This window comes from Epargyreus clarus, unplaced genomic scaffold, assembly GCF_041222505.1.
Source record: "Epargyreus clarus isolate Ecla_fem2 unplaced genomic scaffold, WU_Ecla_fem_2.2 ptg000023l, whole genome shotgun sequence".
In the NCBI taxonomy this organism is placed as follows: Eukaryota; Metazoa; Arthropoda; class Insecta; order Lepidoptera; family Hesperiidae; genus Epargyreus; species Epargyreus clarus.
The window spans coordinates 8,888,185-8,908,390 of record NW_027332230.1 but is presented as its reverse complement, the minus strand read 5'-3'; the positions used below and the strand labels follow the sequence as shown (position 1 = coordinate 8,908,390).

Genomic DNA, 20,206 nt, shown 5'->3' with positions numbered 1-20,206 from the left:
AATATATTTTATAATGCATTAGAAAGTAGATAAGTAAATAAATATATGCTATGATATATGCTCAAAGGTTCTTATTCTCTAATATCACACAGTACTAAATTTAATTCTACTTGTCACAAAACTTGTTTAGATTATCATTGAAACAAAAACAGTATTCTTTAAAAGGAACTATATTTAAAAATTATTAACAATAACAACTACTTACTACACAAACTAATCGCATTACTTTTGGAATGGGTAATAGTCCAAGCCAGAATTATATTTAAACTTATATGTGAAGCGATTTACTTGTGTCTTTCCAATTTCAATCATTTCTTGCACTTCTTTGCGGTACGCCGGTGGCAACAGTTCTTCCTCTAACGTACACGCATGTTCGGTATTCTCAGGCATTTTAAACACTCTCTGTCGTACAACATCAACATCTCTACTGTACTCCTCTTTTAGATCTGAAACTGCTTGGGTGGCTGTGTCTATTCTGAATATAAAATAGTTTGCTTCTCGATGTACTACCCCGTGAGAACTGGTCTTATATGGTATAGGCCTAAAACCTAAGTTTTCAATATTTCTAATGATACCTCCACGGTTAAATATAGCATGTGACACTCTTTTCAACGTAGTTTTTAGTTCAGGTTTAGGCATTGCACGCAGCATTAGAGCTAATTCATAAGTCGGCATGATAAAACTCTATATTTTCCCTGGTTTTAATTGTTCGTATAAGTATACAAATAAACTCAAAAAGCCAGAAAAAATTAAATAGTATTTAAAAAATCTCGTCTGACATTAGCAGTGGCATAATATGAATTTGACAGTTGAGTGAGTTGAGTCATGGTTGAGTCTAATCAAGATGGTTTTTTTTTAAATGGTGTTTTACGGCCTTGGCTTTTTGCCTTTCAGCTTAACTTCATTGTACTTTCATTATTATAATTTTATTTATTAATGTTTCCTTCATTTGGTATAAATTTCTAAGTGTATTTAAGTTTCATCATTTTTTTAATCAAGATGTCAAATCGTCAATGACAAAATTGTTTTTGTTTTTACCGTTCAGTGGCTTTAGATTATTTCTTTTAGCATAACATTATTTTGTTTTATTGCATCTATTGCTTAAATGACGCTTTTATTACTTTTTTAAATGTTAAAATGGGATATTGATTGTGAAGTTGTTATTCTACTGAAAATTTATAAAGTTTTGAACGTGTGCTATGCCCTATTACTTCGAACATGGCTTGGTATCAAAACACAACTGTCCAGTTCATTTGTGACGTAATAAATTAGAAAAAAAACTTTTGGTCATGGCTGCGGCGTATGTTGTGCTTGTGTAAATGTTATAAAAAATATTTATAACGTGAATAGGGTTTATTTGCAACATGGGAACGTTTGCTAAATTTATTTCCGATTATTGCAAAACATGGGAAAAATCAGGACGAGATCATTTGTAAGTTTGTATACAATTATTACTGTGCCTATTTTGATTAACCACATGTTGATATGTAACCTTCGAATTTAAGGGCGTATTTTGACTGTATAATTACGAAAAAACATATATCCACGTACTTGACAATGTTAAAAACCTGCTAAGCTACTTCTATGCTTCGTTTATGCTGAGTTGTCTTTGTAAATATTTGTTTTTGCACACGGTAAAAATTGTCTGCACTAACATGAAGTTTGCATCAATTTCCGCAAAATCCATTTCTTTTATCCACTTTTGCTACTTTAAAATGTATGTAGAGGTTTCCAATCTATACTGAAATAGTTTTTAAACGACATGAATGCTGATTTAGTTGATATCGCTCTATATTAGGATTGCTAGTAATGTTTATGTGACATGTTTTTTGTACATAGAATGAAAAGCAGTATTTATCTACTATAGTTCTTTTAAAATAAAATAATCACAAGAAATAAAAACAATTCTACTAATTGTTCTATCTTGTTATTGTTTATGTTTTTAACAGTGATGAATAAATGACCCAGTATAAAACAATCACACTAAATAAAAACCATTTTTCTATTCTTTGTTCTATTCTATTTATGTTTTTTACAGTGTTAAATCTGTGACCCAGTATGTTAAAGTTGAAGCCAAGAGTCCTTTGTTTGGTAAATCCGGGAAGCTATCTGGGCTATCTCAAAATATATATGACTTGCTACTTTGTGGTTTAAGAGGGAATTTAAAAAGAGATGCAGTCATATCAGTACTTCGTGAAATTTCAGTAAGTAGCAAAGATACAGTACACACATTGTTTTTACTCTTACAACCCCACACAACATAAACTCTACCCTGAATAGTCTTCAAAGAGTAATCCGCCACCCCCATACACAGACCAAATATTCTACTATATTTGATTAAGCTAAAACTCATTTCTCAGTTGCTTAAAGTAAAAGTATGTAAATTACAATACTCATAACAAAGAAATGTTAACATTTTTTTAATAAACAACATCATCTAATTCTTTTCTACAGTACAAATAACTGAGAATCTGTATTGTTCAACAAGTTTATTATTTCAATTGGCTTGTGAATTGATTGTCAGTTATAAGTTTACCGAATTGGTCATTTTATATCTATTGCATCATAATAACATTGTAGATAATAATATTAGGTATATGTGGTTAGATTTGTGTCTTAATTTAATGTTCTTTATTTCCAGAGTTTACATGCAGATATCCCATCAATAATATTAGATGTTATATGTGTGTTAGATGCTGAAACATGTACAGATATGCAAAATGAAGAAAGGTCCAATTTCTGTTCAATGGTCAGGGAACTTGAATCTTTTATGTCTGACAAATTGTTAAAAGAAAGATTAGAAATTGACACCTTGCAGGATGTTGGCACCTTAAAAAGCAAGATATTTTATACTAAATTTATTAAAATTAAAACCAAACTATAGTAAGTAACATTTATAAATTATATTTTCGACCTTTATGATTTTTTTTTAATAAGATAATCTCATAAATGTTTATGTTGTCTTATATATGATATATTTTTATTTTAGCTATAAACAACGGAAGTTCAATTTATTTCGAGAAGAAAGTGAAGGCTATGCTAAGTTAATTGTTGAATTAAATCAAGAAATATCAGAAAATACAGAATGGAAAACATTACTGGAAATAATTCAGTCGCTTATAGGTAAATGATTAAATTATATATAGGTTATAAGTACTTAACATATTATATTCATATACAGGGTGAATTTTTAAAACGGGCCTTCAGGGCCAAATCCGAAACTATGAGGATTAGCGAAAAATGCTGAAAGGAGTTACGAGGCCGATTTTGATAAAAACTAAAACTGCATCATTACTTTTTTAAAATATCTTTTTCCCTAGCCGGGAATCGAACGAGTTCATTTTTTAAAAAAAATACATCCTCTATATCAGGGGTTCCCAATCTTTTGTAACCCGCGGCGCAGTAACAAGTTTAATATTCTTTCACGGCGCCCTGTGCCCTGTCCTAGCTAACTATTTGAAGAAGACAGTCGTAAGAAATAGGTAACTACAATAATAGTAGTTACCTTAGGTTGGTCGAAACGAATTTAAAACACCACAATATGAAATTGTACAATACGTTATTATAAAATAATTTAAACGGAAAACAAGAAGAAAGACTTGAGAACAAACAAAAATTAAATACGATATTTATTCAGTCAAATCAATGTGAAGGGTGAGCTTAGTGATCTCCGCGCAGTTTTTCAAAGCGGGGAATATCACTTGACACTGCTATTCTCATTTCTTGCTCCACATTGATCCGATATTTGTTCTTTATCACAGCTACATCTGAAAACCCAGCTTCACATAGATATGATGTTGCAAACGGAATGAAAATTTTTAATGCTTTGGATGTTAAATTTGGATATTCATTTTGAATCGATGACCAAAACGCCAATATTTGTGGTGTCCAATAATTAGAGGATCGACTCACGGCGCCCCTCTTTACTTTCTACGGCGCACCAGGGCGCCGCGGCGCACACTTTGGGAACCCCTGCTCTATATTATTCCACCATCTGATAGTGTCGCTTATAAGGATCAAATTCTGGGAAGTAATGTTATGTGACAAATTAAAGGAAAAGGAAAATTTTGAAGAAAATACATATTTTTCCATACATTGCCATACTAATCCTTAAGGATTATACATAACAAATGATTTATGTGTAATTCTTTAGAAACATACATAAGTCATACCATTGAAGAATTTGTTGGTTAATCAACTAATTATTCGATGGTATAACCGTGACATACGGCTTAGTATGAGTAAGTAATAGTTTGGCAAGTAAATTACCGCCGTTTTTCAATTTTACATCTGTATTAAACGAAACTCGGCCCATTGCAAGTTAAATCTATTATAATGGTCCTAAAAGTAACCTTAACTAAGTCGGTCATAAAAATATAAATTCTTGAAGAACAAAACGTCCATTTCGAATGATTTGAAACATTGAGCCAAAAAATTGTTAATACGCGAAATGTTTAAATTGATGAATGGCGGGAACTTAACTGCCAAATTAATATAAAACAATATGTATTTTCTTAAAATTGAGGCTTTTCCTTTAGTTTGTCATTTATCATTACTTCCCAGATGTTGATCCTTATAAGCAACACTATCAGATAGTGGAATAATATAGAGGGTTTTTTTTTTTTTTTTTTTTTTTTTTTTTATAATATAAGCATGCAATCCACCTGATGGTAAGTGGCTACTGCCGCCCATGGACATCTGTAATCAACCCCAGCCTACCTGAGGTCGGCCACAGATGCGCCGCTACCCCTGAGGACTAAGCTGGAACGCCTCGGAAAAGTCTGTCTCCCTTACCACACCCTTCAAACCGGAACACAGCAGCGCCTAACACTGCTGTTATAAGGTAGAAATAGGTGTGGCGGTGGTGCCGCCGGAATCGAACCACAAAGGGTTCTACCACCTTGGTGAATTTTTTTTTAAAATGAACTCGTTCGATTCCCGGCTAGGGAAAAAGTTATTTTAAAAAAGTAATGATGCAGTTTTAGTTTTTATCAAAATCGGCCTCGTAACTCCTCTCAGCATTTTTCGCTAATCCTTATAGTTTCGGATTTGGCCCTGAAGGCCCGTTTTAAAAATTCACCCTGTATATAAAATCTTTAGTACTATTATTAATCATCTTATTTTTTTTCAGGATGCTTTAACTTAGACCCTAACAGAGTTTTAGACATAATTTTAGAATCATTTGAAGCCCGACCACATCTAGATAAATTGTTTATATCTCTCATCAAGAATTACATGGGAGATCCTCAAGTGATATCAGAAGTTTTAGGTTTTAAACTTGGTAATATGGAGATTTTAGATAATTATAAAGAACCACCCCCGTTAATGACTGTTATAGCTCTGTTATTGCAACATCAAGTTATATCTTTGGATAATATATACCCTTGGGTAAGTAAATATTTTAAATACATAATGTAAGTAAGGAACATTTAGAGCTACAATGTCTTAACTACATAGAAGACTTTTGCCTTTACTTCCACCTCAAACCATCACTGATACATTTGTATTTAGCCTCATTAATGGTAATTAAACTAAAGGCAATCTATCATTGAATAGTTTGGCAGCTTTTAAAATATTTTTGTCAAACCTAGCTTAGGTTGGGGATATTTGCATGTTACAAATTATAAGGAAGCTCTATGTGTAATTTTAATATTTATTTCAAGTATTTACTCAAATTGCAGTTGCGTCCCGATGACTCAATTATGGCCAAGGAAGCCGACAAAGAACTGAAACTGGTGCAAGATTATATTCGTAAGCTTAATATTGTATCTACCAAAGGACCACAAGCCAATGGACCCACAGAGTTTATTGAAGAGAAAGCTGACCCTCAGGTAATAAATAAGATTACATTGTGCTTATTCTAAACACCATTTCTAAAGAGTCCTGCATGCAAAGTGCAAAATGAATCTTTTTGAGACTTTCAAAAAGAAACATGAGTAATAGGAGTCATAAGATGGAATCATAAATCGACATTTCGATCATACCGAATTTTGTAAGAACCTTTACTTTTTCCTAAATATTGTGTATCAGAACCTAAACCTGTTCTTCTGTTAAATTCAAGAAGGTATTCCTAAATACAAATTGGTGTTCTTAAAAGTATGGAAATACTGATTTGTTTGCTGTCTGAGCTGGCAGATTATTTTTACACTGGTGCCAGTGCTGTGTTATGAAGGGCTATGTAGGACTATGAATTTTCTATTAAATACTAATGATAAATAAGTTCGGCTTTGGCACATTTCAGATTTCATAACATATACATTGCTTAAGAAAAAATATTTTTTTTTATCCAGGAGTACTGGAGCAACCAGAAGTTAGTTTTAGGCGAAGCATTGCTCAAAGTGACGGCGTGGCGGGAATTCGCCGCACTGTCCGCACGGCTGCCCACATCGAGTATGGCTCCCCGGCCCGCTGCAGCTCTGTGTAAAATGCTTAATGCCTTGGTCGAACCTCTCTATAGAACGTAAGTTTTACCTTTTATATTTGTATAATGAGCCTCTATTTATGTCCAGTATTGGTTTTCTTACCTCACTTCTACAGAAATATATCTCTTTTCCTAAACATATATGGTTAAATTATAAAAATAATAATGACAGGTATTTTTAAAATAACTATTTGTAGTATTGTTATTATTAAAATATATTATTGTTATATCTGCTACTTATTTCTTCTTAAATAAAAGTCTATTACTCTGATTGTTGAATAAAATTGTTTCTTTTTAGGCATTGTCGAGTTGCACCAAAAATTATAGGAAAACCAGTGCCTCCATTAAAGTCTAGTCTAGCACCACCAGCTTGCAAAACATTTGATGATATGCGCGACACAGTAATTCCAGCTTTGATACTATTGGGCCCATCTCTACACTGCGATCCAGTGCTGATGTATAAAGTAAGAATAATAATTGTAGCATAATTTTCTTATTACCGAAACATTTGTTTAACCAATATGTAACTTTCTAGATAATTCGTATACTCCGAACGTCGCGATCACTCAAAGAAGATCCCTTATATCACGAAGCACTCACGGTATTGGATACGGCAATCCTTCCAGCACTCACTCTGATGGAGGGGAATTGTTGCATGGCTGAAGAGGTTTACACATTGCTCAAGCTATACCCATATCAATGCCGGTAAAAGCTTTATTCCATATAGTATACTTCATTAATGTTTAAAGAAAGTAATGAGGTTTGTTTTTTTTAGTTATTGCTTATATTCACGTTGGAAGAACGAATCAGGTGAGCGCATACCATCTTTAATGCGCGTTCGCGGCAATTCTTTGCAGCGAATCAAACACATTATGAAACGAGTTTCAAAGGAAAACATTAAGCCACAAGGGCGTCTTATCGGAAAATTGTCGCACGCTGCACCTGCGTTTTTGTTCGATTACATGCTCCTTCAAGTGAGTAATCAAATATTTAGCTATAATGAGACAACTTAACTTAATAACATTTTTCCTTATGTGGCAATCATTAAACATTTACTGCAAGCCATTTTAAAAAACTTAGTTATAAAAGAAATATGTGGATATTTTACACAATGGGTTTTACACCATGGCACTACATACAGCGGATTCTGGGTTCGATTTTCGACAAAATGTCTAAATGATTAATTTAGTTTTGTAATAAGAGTCTAGGTGTTTGGGTATTCGTCTTAAGGGGTTTCCGTGGCACTTACGACAAAGGGAATCCTAGGCGTCTGACAATGATCTCCGAGTTGCATAAGAACCACACTTCTTTCTGTTCGCTCAATCATCATTACCATTCATCAACATGTGCACTTACAGATCCAGACATACGACAACCTGATCGGCCCCGTGGTGGAATCCCTGAAGTACCTGACGTCGCTGTCGCTGGACGTGCTGGGCTACTGCCTGGTGGAGGCGCTGGGCGCGCGCGGCGCGGGCGGCGGCGCGGCGCACCCCGCCTGGCTGCAGGCGCTCGCTGCCTTCGCTGGTGCGGCCTTCAAGAAGCATAATATAGAGCTGACGGCGCTGTTGCAGTTCGTAGCGAACAGGCTCAAGGCGCACCAGAGGTATGTTACCATCTTACAGCTTATGCAGTACATTGTACAAATATTTATTCGAGCTTCAATTTTGTACTTGCAACATGTATTTTAACACCAGAAATATACAAACTGTACATAGCTTGTTCATCTATTTAGATGTAAGCATATTGCTTTCGAATATGCTTAAATCAGAGCAGTATATATATTCACCTTTCGCTCCTCCTGTACACTGTGTGTGTGTCGCTGTGAGTGAGAAACAATCAAAAAACACTATATTCACCATCTCTAATTAATATTCCAGCCAAGACCTGCTAATTCTAAAAGAAATAGTCCAAAAGATGGCTGGAATAGAAGCAGCTGAAGAGATGACTCCCGATCAATTGGAAGCTATGGCTGGTGGCGAGCTTCTTAAAGGAGAGGTAACACCAATTTATACTTTTACTAGCTGACCTGGCAAACGTTGTGTTGGCAAATCATATAAATAAAAAAATATTAAGGGTGAACAACCCTTATCACTTAGGGATATGAAAAATAGATAGAAGCCGATTCTCAGACCAGAATATGCATATAAAATTTGGTGAAAATCGGTATAGCCGATTCGGAGGAATATGGTAACTAATATTGTCACACGAGAATTTTATATATAAGATATTAACAGAGGATTTTTTTTGATTCGTTTAAATTTCACGGAGATATTTTAATTCGCAGGCTGGTTACTTCTCTCAAGTGCGAAATACAAGAAGATCCTCAGCTCGACTAAAGGATGCTATTGTTGGCAACAATTTAGATATTGCTTTATGCATTTTGTCGGCGCAACAACGGCATTGTTGTGTTTGGAAAGGTATGAAACATAAACATAACAAATTGTAATTAGATTATAGATTTTAAATGAACTCCAACTACTTTTTTGTAGAATATGCAGAGGACATGCCAACACCTGGCGAGCCTCCTGGTTCCCAGTTGAAAGTCGTAGGCAGACTGGCTGATCAGTGCCAAGACGCATTGGTGCAACTTGGAACTTTCCTTGCGTCTTCACACGCACCTGATGAATATGCCGCTAGATTGCCACCCCTACAGGTATGCCAAAAAAAAAAACCAATTTTTGTATCTTATTGTGAATTTATACGAAATTATTTTAAAAACGTATTTAAATAGTGGTCGTATATCAACATGTTACAAAATAGTTCAAAATAAAGTTGGAATTAACGGCAGTGATAGCCTAGTGGTTAAAAAACTCGACCTCTGATTTTTCAAAATTATGTGCGTATTAGAAATTGATTATCACTTGCTTAAAAGGTGAAGGAAAACATCGTAAGGAAACCTGCATACCTGAGAGATTTAAAAAAAAATCTCAACGGTATGTGAAGTCTACCAATACGCACTTGACCACCGCGTTGGACTATAGCCTAAACCTTCTCATTCTGAGAGGAGACCCGTGCCCAGCAGTGGGACAATCGTGGGTTGATGATGATGATGATGATGATGATTAGTTGGAATTGAAGTTGGAATTTATAACAAGTTAAATTTATCTATTCAGGAATTGCTCCGTGATTACCACGTAGACGCCGATGTCGCGTTTTTCCTACACCGTCCGGTATTGGCTCAAAAAATAACAGCTAAGGCCGAAATATTGCGTAAGAGCTCAGATACCAAAACGGATACATTGGAGAAGAGCATAGAACGATACACCAATGCCGCACAAGAAGCTTTGGAGCCGATAGTAAATTCAATAACACCATTGTTACCAACCAGAGTATGGGAGGACATATCGCCAGAATTTTATGTGACTTTTTGGTAAGTGTTTATTTTATAATCGTCATCTCTTAAACTTTTTATCACTTTGACATTTTACCAATAGATTTGTCAAGTGTATCATTTGATTTCTCAAATTCTTACAAATTTTATATTCTTACATAATCTCTCATCCCCCTTCTATTCAAATGTACATCTCTAACATAGAAATCTGAAATTCTGACTATTCGATTATTGCCATTGTTATTTGTAAAATCAATACGTTACTTTTTAGGTCGTTGTCAATGTACGACCTCCGAGTACCAGTGGAGAGTTACGAAAGAGAAGTGGAACGCTTGAAGATAGCCGCAGCCACTGCTGCTAAGGACACGTCGCAAGGAACCAAAGGAAAGAAGGAACAGGAACGTTTCAATACGCTGATTGATAAGTTACAGGTAATATTGCATTAATAATTTATTAATATTCTTTTAATAATATGGGTTTTGGTCTGGCCATTGATTCTCGACAGGTCGTGTCCGAATAAACAATATAACTTTAAAGTAACATTTTGGAGGAAAATATAATAATCGCATTTTGTGTTTGGTCGTTAACGCCTAGTGGTTAAGAAACGCGGCTTCTCGATCGAGGGGTCCGAGGTTCAAATCCCAGGCACGCACCTCTGATTTTCAAATTTATGTGCGTATTAGAAATTAATTATCACTTGCTTAAACGGTGAAGGAAAACGTCGTGAGGAAACCTGCATACCTGAGAGATTTATAAAAAATCTTAAAGGTATGTGAAGTCTACCAATACGCACTTGGCCAGCGCGGTGGACTATGGCCTAATCCTTCTCATTCTGAGAGGAGACCCGTGCCCAGCAGTGGGACAGTAATGGGTTGATGATGACGTTAATTTGCCTCATTGGTTATTTTTTCAGTAACTATTAGTTTTTCCACCATAAAATTATAAACAGTTGAAAAATGTATGTTTTGTCTGAATAGGATCTGTGAATGACCATTGGCGTTGTATCAGTATTAATGAGAATGTAAATGTAAATTTGAAGGTGGGTAGAACCCTTTTTGTTCGACTCATAACAGTGTTAAGTGCTCCTGTGTTTTGGTTAAAAGGGTGTGGCATACTTTTCCGAGGCGTTCCAGCTTAGGGTTCGCGGCGCATCTGTGGCCGACCTCAGGTAGGAATATCTAATCCTATCTGGGGTTGATTAGAGATGTCCATTGGCGGCAGTAGCCACTTACCATCAGGTGGACTGCATGTTCGTCTGCTACTTCTATATTATAAAAAAAAGAAAAACTAAAAAAAAGAAATGTGTTGTTTGGTTACCAGGAGGAGCGTCGCCGTCAAGAGGAGCACGTGTCGCGCGTGGCGGCCCGCCTGCGGCGCGAGAGCGGCGGCTGGTTCCCCGCGCGCGCCGCCAAGTCCGCGCGCAACGAGGCCGTCACGCGCCTCATGCAGCTGTGCCTGTTCCCGCGGTGCGTCTTCACCGCCGCCGACGCGCTCTACTGCGCACAGTTCGTGCACACCGTACACGCGCTCAAGACGCCCAATTTCTCGACGTTGCTGTGTTATGACAGGGTGAGTGAAGTGAAGAGATATTAGTTGTAGTATCTACTGACTTATGATAGGGTGAGTGAAACGAAGAGATAGTACTTATAGTATCCATTGACTACTTGTTTATTGATTTATGGTTGTAGTGTATCAAGGGCAATGATAAGCGGCCGTGATTTTTGATAAGTAATCCCATTAATGTTATAATATTATTGGTACCATGCTTAGTTACCACCTGATAATATAGCAACAAGTTTCAACAAACGTAACAAAATTTTCCTGTAGGCTGTAGGTATATAATTTTTTATGCATATTTTGTGACATGCATGATAAGTAACTGAACCAACACATGTTATGCATTCCATTCTTTAGATTTCTCTCGCAGGTCAAGAGCTCAAATCGTGAGCTCTGTTTTTTGAAGTTATTTGCATATTATAAATAGAATCTCATATTCTCTACGGCGAAGGCAAACATTTTGAGGTATTAAACCGCACTTGATCAATAGTAGACTATTGTCTAAACTAAATCCCGACCCAACAGGAGGCTTTTGTCCAGCAGCGGAAAAATGATGTGTTAATGATTGCAGCTGTTCTGCGACATAACGTACTCGGTGATGTCGTGCACGGAGGGCGAGGCGGCGCGCTACGGCACGTTCCTGTGCAAGGTGCTCGGCACCGCCATGCGCTGGCACGCGGACCGCGCGGCCTTCCACCGCGAGTGCGCGCACTACCCCGGCTTCGTCACCAAGTACCGCGTCTCCAACCAGTTCTCCGAGGCCAATGACCACGTCGGATACGAGAACTACAGGTGTGTCTCGCTCTACTATACGCAGAACATACCGCTTCTACTACTAATTAACTGAAATATTCCACCGCGAGTGTCCACCGCGAGTGCGCGCACTAATAATTAACTTAAGTATCTGTCCTTTATAGTCAATTCTATGTAGGAGTAAAGATGTGTTATTTAGGCAGTACAACTTTGTTTTTCTATGACAAACATTTGTTTAAATTCACACTTAATTCACAATAACATAGTTTTAAGATATGAGACAAAATCAGCACAAAATTTTATTTCATAATATGTAATTTGTTTGTCTAGGCATGTGTGTCACAAATGGCACTACAAAATCACGAAGGCGATGGTGGTTTGCCTGGAGTCTGGAGACTACGTACAGATTCGCAATTCCCTGATAGTGCTCATTCGCGTGCTGCCACACTTTCCTGTTTTGGCTAAACTTGCGCAAATCATCGAGAGGAAAATTGAAAAGGTGAGCTACTAAAATTTAATTACCTAATTCAATTATTTACAAACAATAAAACAAATATTTTTTTCAATATTTTTGTGTCTTTTAGGTTAAAGAAGAGGAGAAAACAAATCGACCAGATTTGTACGTGTTGGCGACAGGTTATAGCGGTCAGTTGCGCAACAAAATGCCAAATATGATGAGGGAAAGTGATTTCCATCAGGTGAATATAATCATAAATTAAATAAGTTTTTTTAAATATTTTTATTATCATGAAATATGAACATGAGAGGAGAGTTAAAACTTGCACTTACACCATACAATTTAATGTTACTGCTACTAAGATATAGCTGATTATTTGAACAGTGTCTTAGCTAAATGATCAGTCACTGTCATTGTTAGCCATAGATTAGTAGATAGTAAAGATTACTCACTGTTAACAAGAAAATGTTACCAGTTTTGAAAATTTTAATTGTCACTGTCATCTCTTTTCGTGTTTAAAATATATTTAAAAAAATGTAGTTTTTAGATTATTTACGAATGAAACGATATTTCTCCGTACTTTTTCTTCGATTTCGTCTTTTTGCACCACATAACTGCGCATGTCGGCATTGTTCCGCGTAAATTGCACCATGACAGTCATTAAATGGCTGAGAGAATTGTCAGCCGTTTAAGTCATTTAATAGCTTCCTTCAATTACAAGGCGGTGAGATATCTATACTTATCTATGTTGTTAGCATACCATTTTCAATGTGTAACGGTGCATTGTTTCCGCGAGATCGTGAAACAGGTGGGCGAGCAGAAGGCGGGCGCGGGCGCTACAGCGGGCGCGGGCGCGGGCGCGGTCGTGAAGGCGGAGCAGGAGACGCCCGCTTCGCCGCCGCCCAGCTCTGGTATGCATGTTTTGTTTATATCTAAACCTAATGCAACATTTTAAATACTCGCTGAGTACGACTAAGGGCGAACACAAGTTTATATGTATGTATGTATGTGGGAGTATTTGGTATTCGTGACGAGTACTCGTTCGGATCAGCGTTTACAAATTCGCCGTCGATTGGCAAACTGTTCAACGAATTATTCACGAAAGCCTTATGAAGGCATTTACAATCATAAATTAACTTTTAAAAGTCCACTACTGGACAAAATCAAAACACATGACGTGTGTTGGTAAAAAATAATTTACTGTTTACCTGTTATTTATCTGTAGGGTAGATAATAATATATTAGATACTGCTGTTTGAAGGGTTAAGAAACTTTAATAATGTCTATTTCTTACTTCAGATGCAGATAAAAAAGAATCTCGCACTAGTGACAGACGCCGTGACGAACCTGAACGAGAAAAAGAAAGCAAGCGAGAATCGCGATCGTATGTATTGCAAATAAAAGTATTTTTAAACGTAAATCAGTCATTATTTTTGAGAAAAAAATATAATATATTTTTATTTATAGAACGGCCAAGGAGCGAAATAAGGATGAAATGAGAAATAAAGACCGGTCGCCAAGAGAACGGTCTCATAGAGTAAGTTTTGCAGTATTTTTTATTCTCTTTTATTTATATGTATGACTAGCTTATCCGGAAAACTTTGTACCGCATTAAAATCTATAAATATATTTATAAATATATTTCATATAAAATATAGCCTATGTTACTCGTGGATAATGTAGCTTTCGAATGATGAAAGAATTTTTAAAATCCGTTTAGTAGTTTTTGAGCCTATTCATTACAACCAAACAAACAAACAAAGTTTTCCTCTTTATAATATTAGTATAGATTAAGCAGATTACTGTTATTACAAAGGTGTTATTAAAAACAAACTTACATTTATTTTCATATTATAGGAGGAGCGCTATCTGGAGACAGTGTCACCGCCACATGACCATCGCCATGCTTCAGATGAAATTGATCGTGGTAAGTAACTGTTAAATATAGTAATAAAATGTTTTACCTTATCTGATGCGCCGAAAGATTTGAATGAATTTGAATTCATAAATATCTGGCGAGTAAAGAAACATTAAATGCAATCGGACCTTAAATGTGGGACTGTAGTGACACATACGGAATATTATTAAAACATCTAAATTCATATTGTAGTTTCTCACCTCCAACAATGAATAGATTGTATCCTTTGCATTGCACTAATTTAACACCTGTATTAATATATAAACATTATTAATTTTCTTTGATGTATTAATATATTATTGATATTACAGATGTGAAGCGTCGAAAAGTAGAAAGCAGCGGTAACGGCAAGGTGAGTATCGTAATAATAAATCGGCCTCACTTCGCGCTCGCTCCGGACTGAGGATTGGGCTGGGTGCGGACTGCGGGCGCAGCTGCGATTGTACCGCTAAATTCAGTCATACCCAGTGCGAGAAGACCAGGAACTATTCTGAAGAAAAACAGTGCAAAAAGACTCTAAGTGTTCAAAAATAATCGTGCCCAAAATATAAACATTCTTAATCTAAAAAGTGAAAAAGTAAAAAATGTAAATAGGAACTTATCACAGTGACAAGATTATTTAAACGTAAACGTCGGTTTTCGCAATAAGATATATAAAAAAAAACATCCTGCCGATATATCAACATTTCATGGAGAAGATGGGAATGTATGAAGAACCCATGTGATCAGCTGCTGAATATAAAATGTAACATCTGAAATCAATAGAAGTAAAAAAACACCTATCCATGACAAAAGTGATATTGTACCCAAAGTTTGTTTATTACTTTTTGAGAAAACTCCCAGAAGAAATTAATTTTAAGGGTATAATTACAGTACAAATGAAAATGTCATAAAAATCCTTTAAAAAACTACTAAAAATTCGTAACTTTGGGATGCTTCAATAAGGTGAAATTTTTTAACAAGAATATGACAACTTGGACACCTCACAATGGAATTAATCATTCTGGCAGTATCCAATGAACATATCTAAACAGTTATAATTTAACAGTCATATCGTCCATCTAAGATTGATGAAATAAAAAATGATTTCATTGAAGAAGTTTGTGATATGTTAACAATTGATTTAAACAACATTATGCCAAAAATAAATTCTATGCCACATGAAGACGAAATGGAGGGATTCTTAATAAAAAGAAATACAGTACAGGTCAACATTTGTCAAGACTGCTCAAGTAAAATCCTTGCACATGATGCCAATGAAAATATGAAGAAATTAAATCAACTATCCAAAATAATCTTAAAATAAGTTAAACCAAAAGGAATTGACGTAAGTCTGCCCGATCAGCCCAGTCCATCCGCGCACTGGTAAGGCTCCCCAAACATATTTATGAACTGGGTCAAAAGGTCCATTGTTATAAGTATAACGCTAGGCACTTAGAGAGAAATTGTAACATCCCTCACGTATGAAAATAATATTCAAGTTAATTCAAATTCAACATTAAAGGAAAAGAAGACAAAAATGATGAAGGATATCACATTGCAGAAACATCATAAGCAACTGAACATTCATCTTTTTCGAAGACTGAAGAACTGGATAATTGATAAACAACATAGAAGATTTTCATCCCTTACAATGCTTTAAAGGTTTCATATAAGGAAAAGAACATATAAATGAAGGAAACGGAAAATAAGTTCATTCTATGGCGCTTTTGGACTGCAGGAGACAGTGGATGTCCTTTGAAGAATGGTTGTTACGTAAAGACATTTTGTTTTAGTGTTATTCTTATTCAGTGTCCCTTTTGACCTGCTATGTAAGTCAATGATCCTCACAACAAATAAATATGAGACATTTGTTGAAGTGCAAATTTGTTATCCATAAAACTATTCTTATAATTGCTCTGTCTTAGATTAAGAATGAATAATAACATTTGTTTTCTGCATAAGCAGGGTAGCAAAGACATTGAGGAACGTTCGCCTGAAAAGGAGAAAAGAAAGTCTAAACTGAGAGGCGACGAGCGTAAAGAGCGTAAGATGAATCGAAAAAGGGTAAGTGTTAAATAACGTCGTTTTAAGCTCATAGTTATCATGCTAATTGTGATGTCTTTGTCAATAACCCTTATAACACATGAAAATGAAAATGCATTTTTTTTGTTTATAGTTTTCACGTGGCGATCCAAATATGCGAATATGTTCTTGTCACTGTGTTCGTCCAAATATGTCAAACGAATACTAATTTACATAATAATTTGCTTATTAGACAAACACGTTTTGAGCTTACCTCCGATCAGAAAATCAAGAAATTTGATACCACCCCATTATGAATGTGTCTGAGCACACGCTAAGCATGGTGAAAGCTTTGTTTGGATGTGGAATGAACTTCCTTCTGAGCTATTCCCAGGACGTGACGGATTCTTCGAGAGAGGCGCAAAAGAAATCCGTTTAAAATCCTTCATTCTATACTCTGACATATATTTTAAGGCGACTGGCCACACACCACCGAGTGGCTCGGAAGCTGGTGTTATTGTTATAAAAACGTTAAATCATGACAACTTTTTATTGGTATTTATTGTAGAGTTATGGCCTTTAATATTATTATATTTTATTCATATAGTTCTTATATCACAGTTGAATTACAATTGAACAAAGCCAGCATTAATAGCAAAGATAGAGTTTCCACTGACAGTGACAATTTGGGAAGCACTGGCTTGTCCAGTTAAGCAATTCGTTACTGTTTCTAAACACTTGGGAGGTCACGTTTTTGAAACACTTATCAGCTTGAACTTGTCGATGTTAAATTATATATGAAAACTATACATAGTACATACCTCGTTAAACATAGATGTTACAGAAAGACAAATAAGACATACAGTTAGTTTATGTTTAAAAAGCTTATAAACATCAACGTGTTTTTATTTTTAGGACAGAGCTGAAGATACTGCCCTCTTAGAACAAAAGAGGCGTCGAGAAGAACAAAAAGGTAAGGCTATAATTCAAAATGTAACGTGGTTGAAGAATTATTTGTGACTTTTATACAAATTTATTATTTCATTTTATGGTCTAGCCGTGGTCAAGATGGGGAGTCATCAAAATGGTTCTCAAGAAGATCACCACTACGAAAAGTATCATAAAAGGGTAAGGTACAATTATGATGAACAATTTTTGTTATGGGCTGTTAAAATTAGAATTGAAAACCAGATTTCCATCATAAATAAGTAAATAATACCCCCTATACGTGTCTAATGCACCGTGTGCCATGGCTCTTAGGTGACAATCACTCACCTGTTGGTAGGTCAATAGTGATATCATTTAACGCTTTTTCATTTTTATGTATTGTTCTATTTTTTGACTCATAGAACAATTCAAATAGGAAATTCATTCATTCATTCATACCACACGCACCAATATACACGTGTATATACATATAAATTACGTACGTAAAAGTACGCAGATTATGTTTATTCTTGTGGCTGTTGTGACATTTATACATTTTATTTCAATACTTACACTTTTTACAGGAAAAGTCACCATTCCGAGATCGATCGCACGAGGAGTCAAGAGATAAACAATATCCTTTTAAATAATATTTACGTTAAGTAAGCAATAGACATGGTAGGCTTCGAAATTAGGTCATTTTTACGGTTCTATAGAGATTCCTATTACTAAACTTACGTTGTCCATTGTCTATCTGCATTACCTTACATACGCTGTATCTTTTTAACCGAATTGGTAACGAAGTTGGATTTTGGCGCGGATAATAGATAAAATATAAATATTTAGTTTTACCACTTACTTAAATTATTCTACATAACGAGGAGCTTTTTTGGATAATCTTCAAGAGGCATTATCAATGCGTAAAAAAGTTTAGTTTTAGCGACAAATGGTGCGTGCGTTTACCACCAAAACTAAAAATGATGGTTGATAGGTTACATATTTTCAACATTGGATAGGTACTTTTTGTACCATGTAATCATTTAATCTACCACTGGCTAGCAAAACTCGGGGCCAATAGGGTTAGATGCCTTTTAGCTAATATTTGGAACAAAATATTATATTGCTTACTAGATAATACTAGCATTTTCCATAATATAAAATCCTTAACATTGCCATACTAGACGGACAAATGAATCTAAAATTAGACGATAAGCTGGTTTGCTGATGAGACCGAAGATGCAAAATATTAATTAAGGACTAAATGAATTGACACGCAGTATGAAATGTTAATGTTGCGGTGAATAAATAACGTGTTCTAAATACCATATTTTGTATCATTTTTGACCCAATTCCTAGGAAACCTGTAGTCTGCTATGGTTGTTATAGATTAATTAGGTATACCGGCGAAAAAATATTTCATATATTATTTACATCAAATTTTGGAAATTTGGGCAGAAACATTTCAGTCTTAAGTTCCTCCTCCTCTACTAAAATCAATTAAGATACAAATTATTTTCGCACATTAAGGGCGCCCGCTAAGTGACGCGGGTGTATGCGTGTTGGTATTGACAATAGGGATAATGCACATTTTTATTTTATTATTTTAAATCACTTCTCACTTCGTTTTAACACAGTGAAATATAAACAATGTTGTTAGTGTTTGAAGTATTTTTTTTTTAATTATTTAAAGTATCGATAAAATTTCACACGTTCGTACTCCGCCATTTTTCCCGCCTTTTTGACTGACGACACGGAGCGTGTTTTGTGATTGTTTTGTGTTGATAAATATATGCACGTAGTTATTATTTAAGATCTTTAGGTTTAATCGCTATTAACATCATGGGAAAGGCTAAATAACCACTTTATAGATTTCCTAAAGTTATTGCCCAAAAACACAATCAGTGTTTTTTTCTGTTCCAAAAGATAGCGAAAATACGAAAAAAGTGGTGGTGTTTACTGTAACGAACAATAATCTTAGGTAAATAATTTTAAAATATTGCATTGATCATCTACTTCGTTAGGTACTTATCGACTTCTACATCAAACACTATTTGAAACACACAAAATGTATTAAAATCTATTATAATATTATAAAGATATGTGAATGTTAACAACATTTAAGTTATGATCAGTTATAATTAAATATTTCTGAATTGACTTATGCATAATACCCTGTTTATCCATTTTTGCATATTGTTGGTAAATAGTCCGATGCTTTGACAAAACTACTTTCAATTATTGTTCTTAATAAAATCTCACTAGGCAATAAAAAAGAGTGTAGGAATCTAAATAAAAACATTTTTTCTCTCAAACAGTATGAATATCGACGCCGGTAAACATCGTAACACGTTCTGTGACGTCATGTTTCGATTCAATGCAATGCATTTTACAAATTTGAATTTCGCTCGCATAATTTACGATTAAAGTTATTATCTTAAATTAAAGTTATATTATATTAGATTAAATTATATTAAATTAAAGTTTTAATCAATTTAATACGAAATAAATGAAAAATAATTGTTTAGATGTAATTTCAGGGCGATAGAGTACCGAGAAAAAAAAATAACAAGAAAATCTAAATCACATGCATATTCCCTATTAGTATAGGCAGCTCAATACTGTTTTTTCAATCGAATTTTAGTTTATACCTTATTATGGAGAGGCATGTCAAGTATTTGTATAAACAATCTATGCTATTAACATAGATTAGTAAAGATTACTCACTAGTCACTCCTAACAAGAAAGTGTACCCAGTTTTGAGAATTATGAATTATGAAATAGTTGCGTAAAAAAGTTTTGCCACGTTTCCGTGCTAAAATATTTGAAATAATTATT

At 35.0% G+C, this 20,206-nt stretch overlaps 2 protein-coding genes across 5 annotated transcripts; one reads left to right on the top strand and one right to left on the bottom strand.

Moving 5' to 3' along the window:
* Positions 1-152: 152 nt before the first annotated feature.
* Positions 153-808, bottom strand: mRpS6 (mitochondrial ribosomal protein S6). The gene has a single exon (XM_073085892.1). It carries the CDS (start codon positions 673-675, stop codon positions 223-225), a length of 453 nt encoding a protein of 150 aa, XP_072941993.1. The 5' UTR covers positions 676-808; the 3' UTR covers positions 153-222.
* Positions 809-1,266: 458 nt separating this feature from the next.
* tho2 (THO complex subunit 2-like protein) lies at positions 1,267-18,696 on the top strand. 4 transcript variants are annotated; one of them, XM_073085669.1, is made up of 30 exons: positions 1,267-1,432; positions 2,039-2,204; positions 2,642-2,883; positions 2,990-3,123; positions 5,132-5,388; positions 5,682-5,831; positions 6,291-6,460; positions 6,720-6,885; positions 6,957-7,126; positions 7,197-7,395; positions 7,780-8,027; positions 8,302-8,419; positions 8,709-8,841; positions 8,914-9,077; positions 9,538-9,794; positions 10,027-10,186; positions 11,076-11,324; positions 11,884-12,104; positions 12,396-12,564; positions 12,650-12,763; positions 13,331-13,433; positions 13,822-13,906; positions 13,990-14,059; positions 14,380-14,449; positions 14,752-14,792; positions 16,388-16,486; positions 17,360-17,417; positions 17,502-17,572; positions 17,956-18,005; positions 18,550-18,696. In XM_073085669.1, exons 1-30 carry the CDS (start codon positions 1,365-1,367, stop codon positions 18,581-18,583), a joined length of 4,236 nt encoding a protein of 1,411 aa, XP_072941770.1. In that variant the 5' UTR covers positions 1,267-1,364; the 3' UTR covers positions 18,584-18,696. The 4 variants fall into 4 exon arrangements, 2 of the variants coding, with proteins under 2 accessions (XP_072941770.1, XP_072941769.1); XM_073085668.1 differs by having other exon boundaries at positions 13,319-13,433; XR_012103376.1 differs by lacking the exons at positions 17,360-17,417; positions 17,502-17,572; positions 17,956-18,005; positions 18,550-18,696 and having other exon boundaries at positions 13,319-13,433; positions 14,752-15,805.
* The last annotated feature ends 1,510 nt before the right edge of the window (positions 18,697-20,206 follow it).

Bases quoted from the DNA above. Each gene is read 5' to 3' on its own strand.
- mRpS6 (XM_073085892.1), bottom strand. From the start codon at position 675: ATGCCGACTTATGAATTAGCTCTAATGCTGCGTGCAATGCCTAAACCT.
- tho2 (XM_073085668.1), top strand. From the start codon at position 1,365: ATGGGAACGTTTGCTAAATTTATTTCCGATTATTGCAAAACATGGGAA. The intron at 5,389-5,681 runs GTAAGTAAATAT...CTCAAATTGCAG, and splicing joins TGGATAATATATACCCTTGG to TTGCGTCCCGATGACTCAAT. The intron at 16,487-17,359 runs GTAAGTGTTAAA...TTTTATTTTTAG, and splicing joins GTAAGATGAATCGAAAAAGG to GACAGAGCTGAAGATACTGC.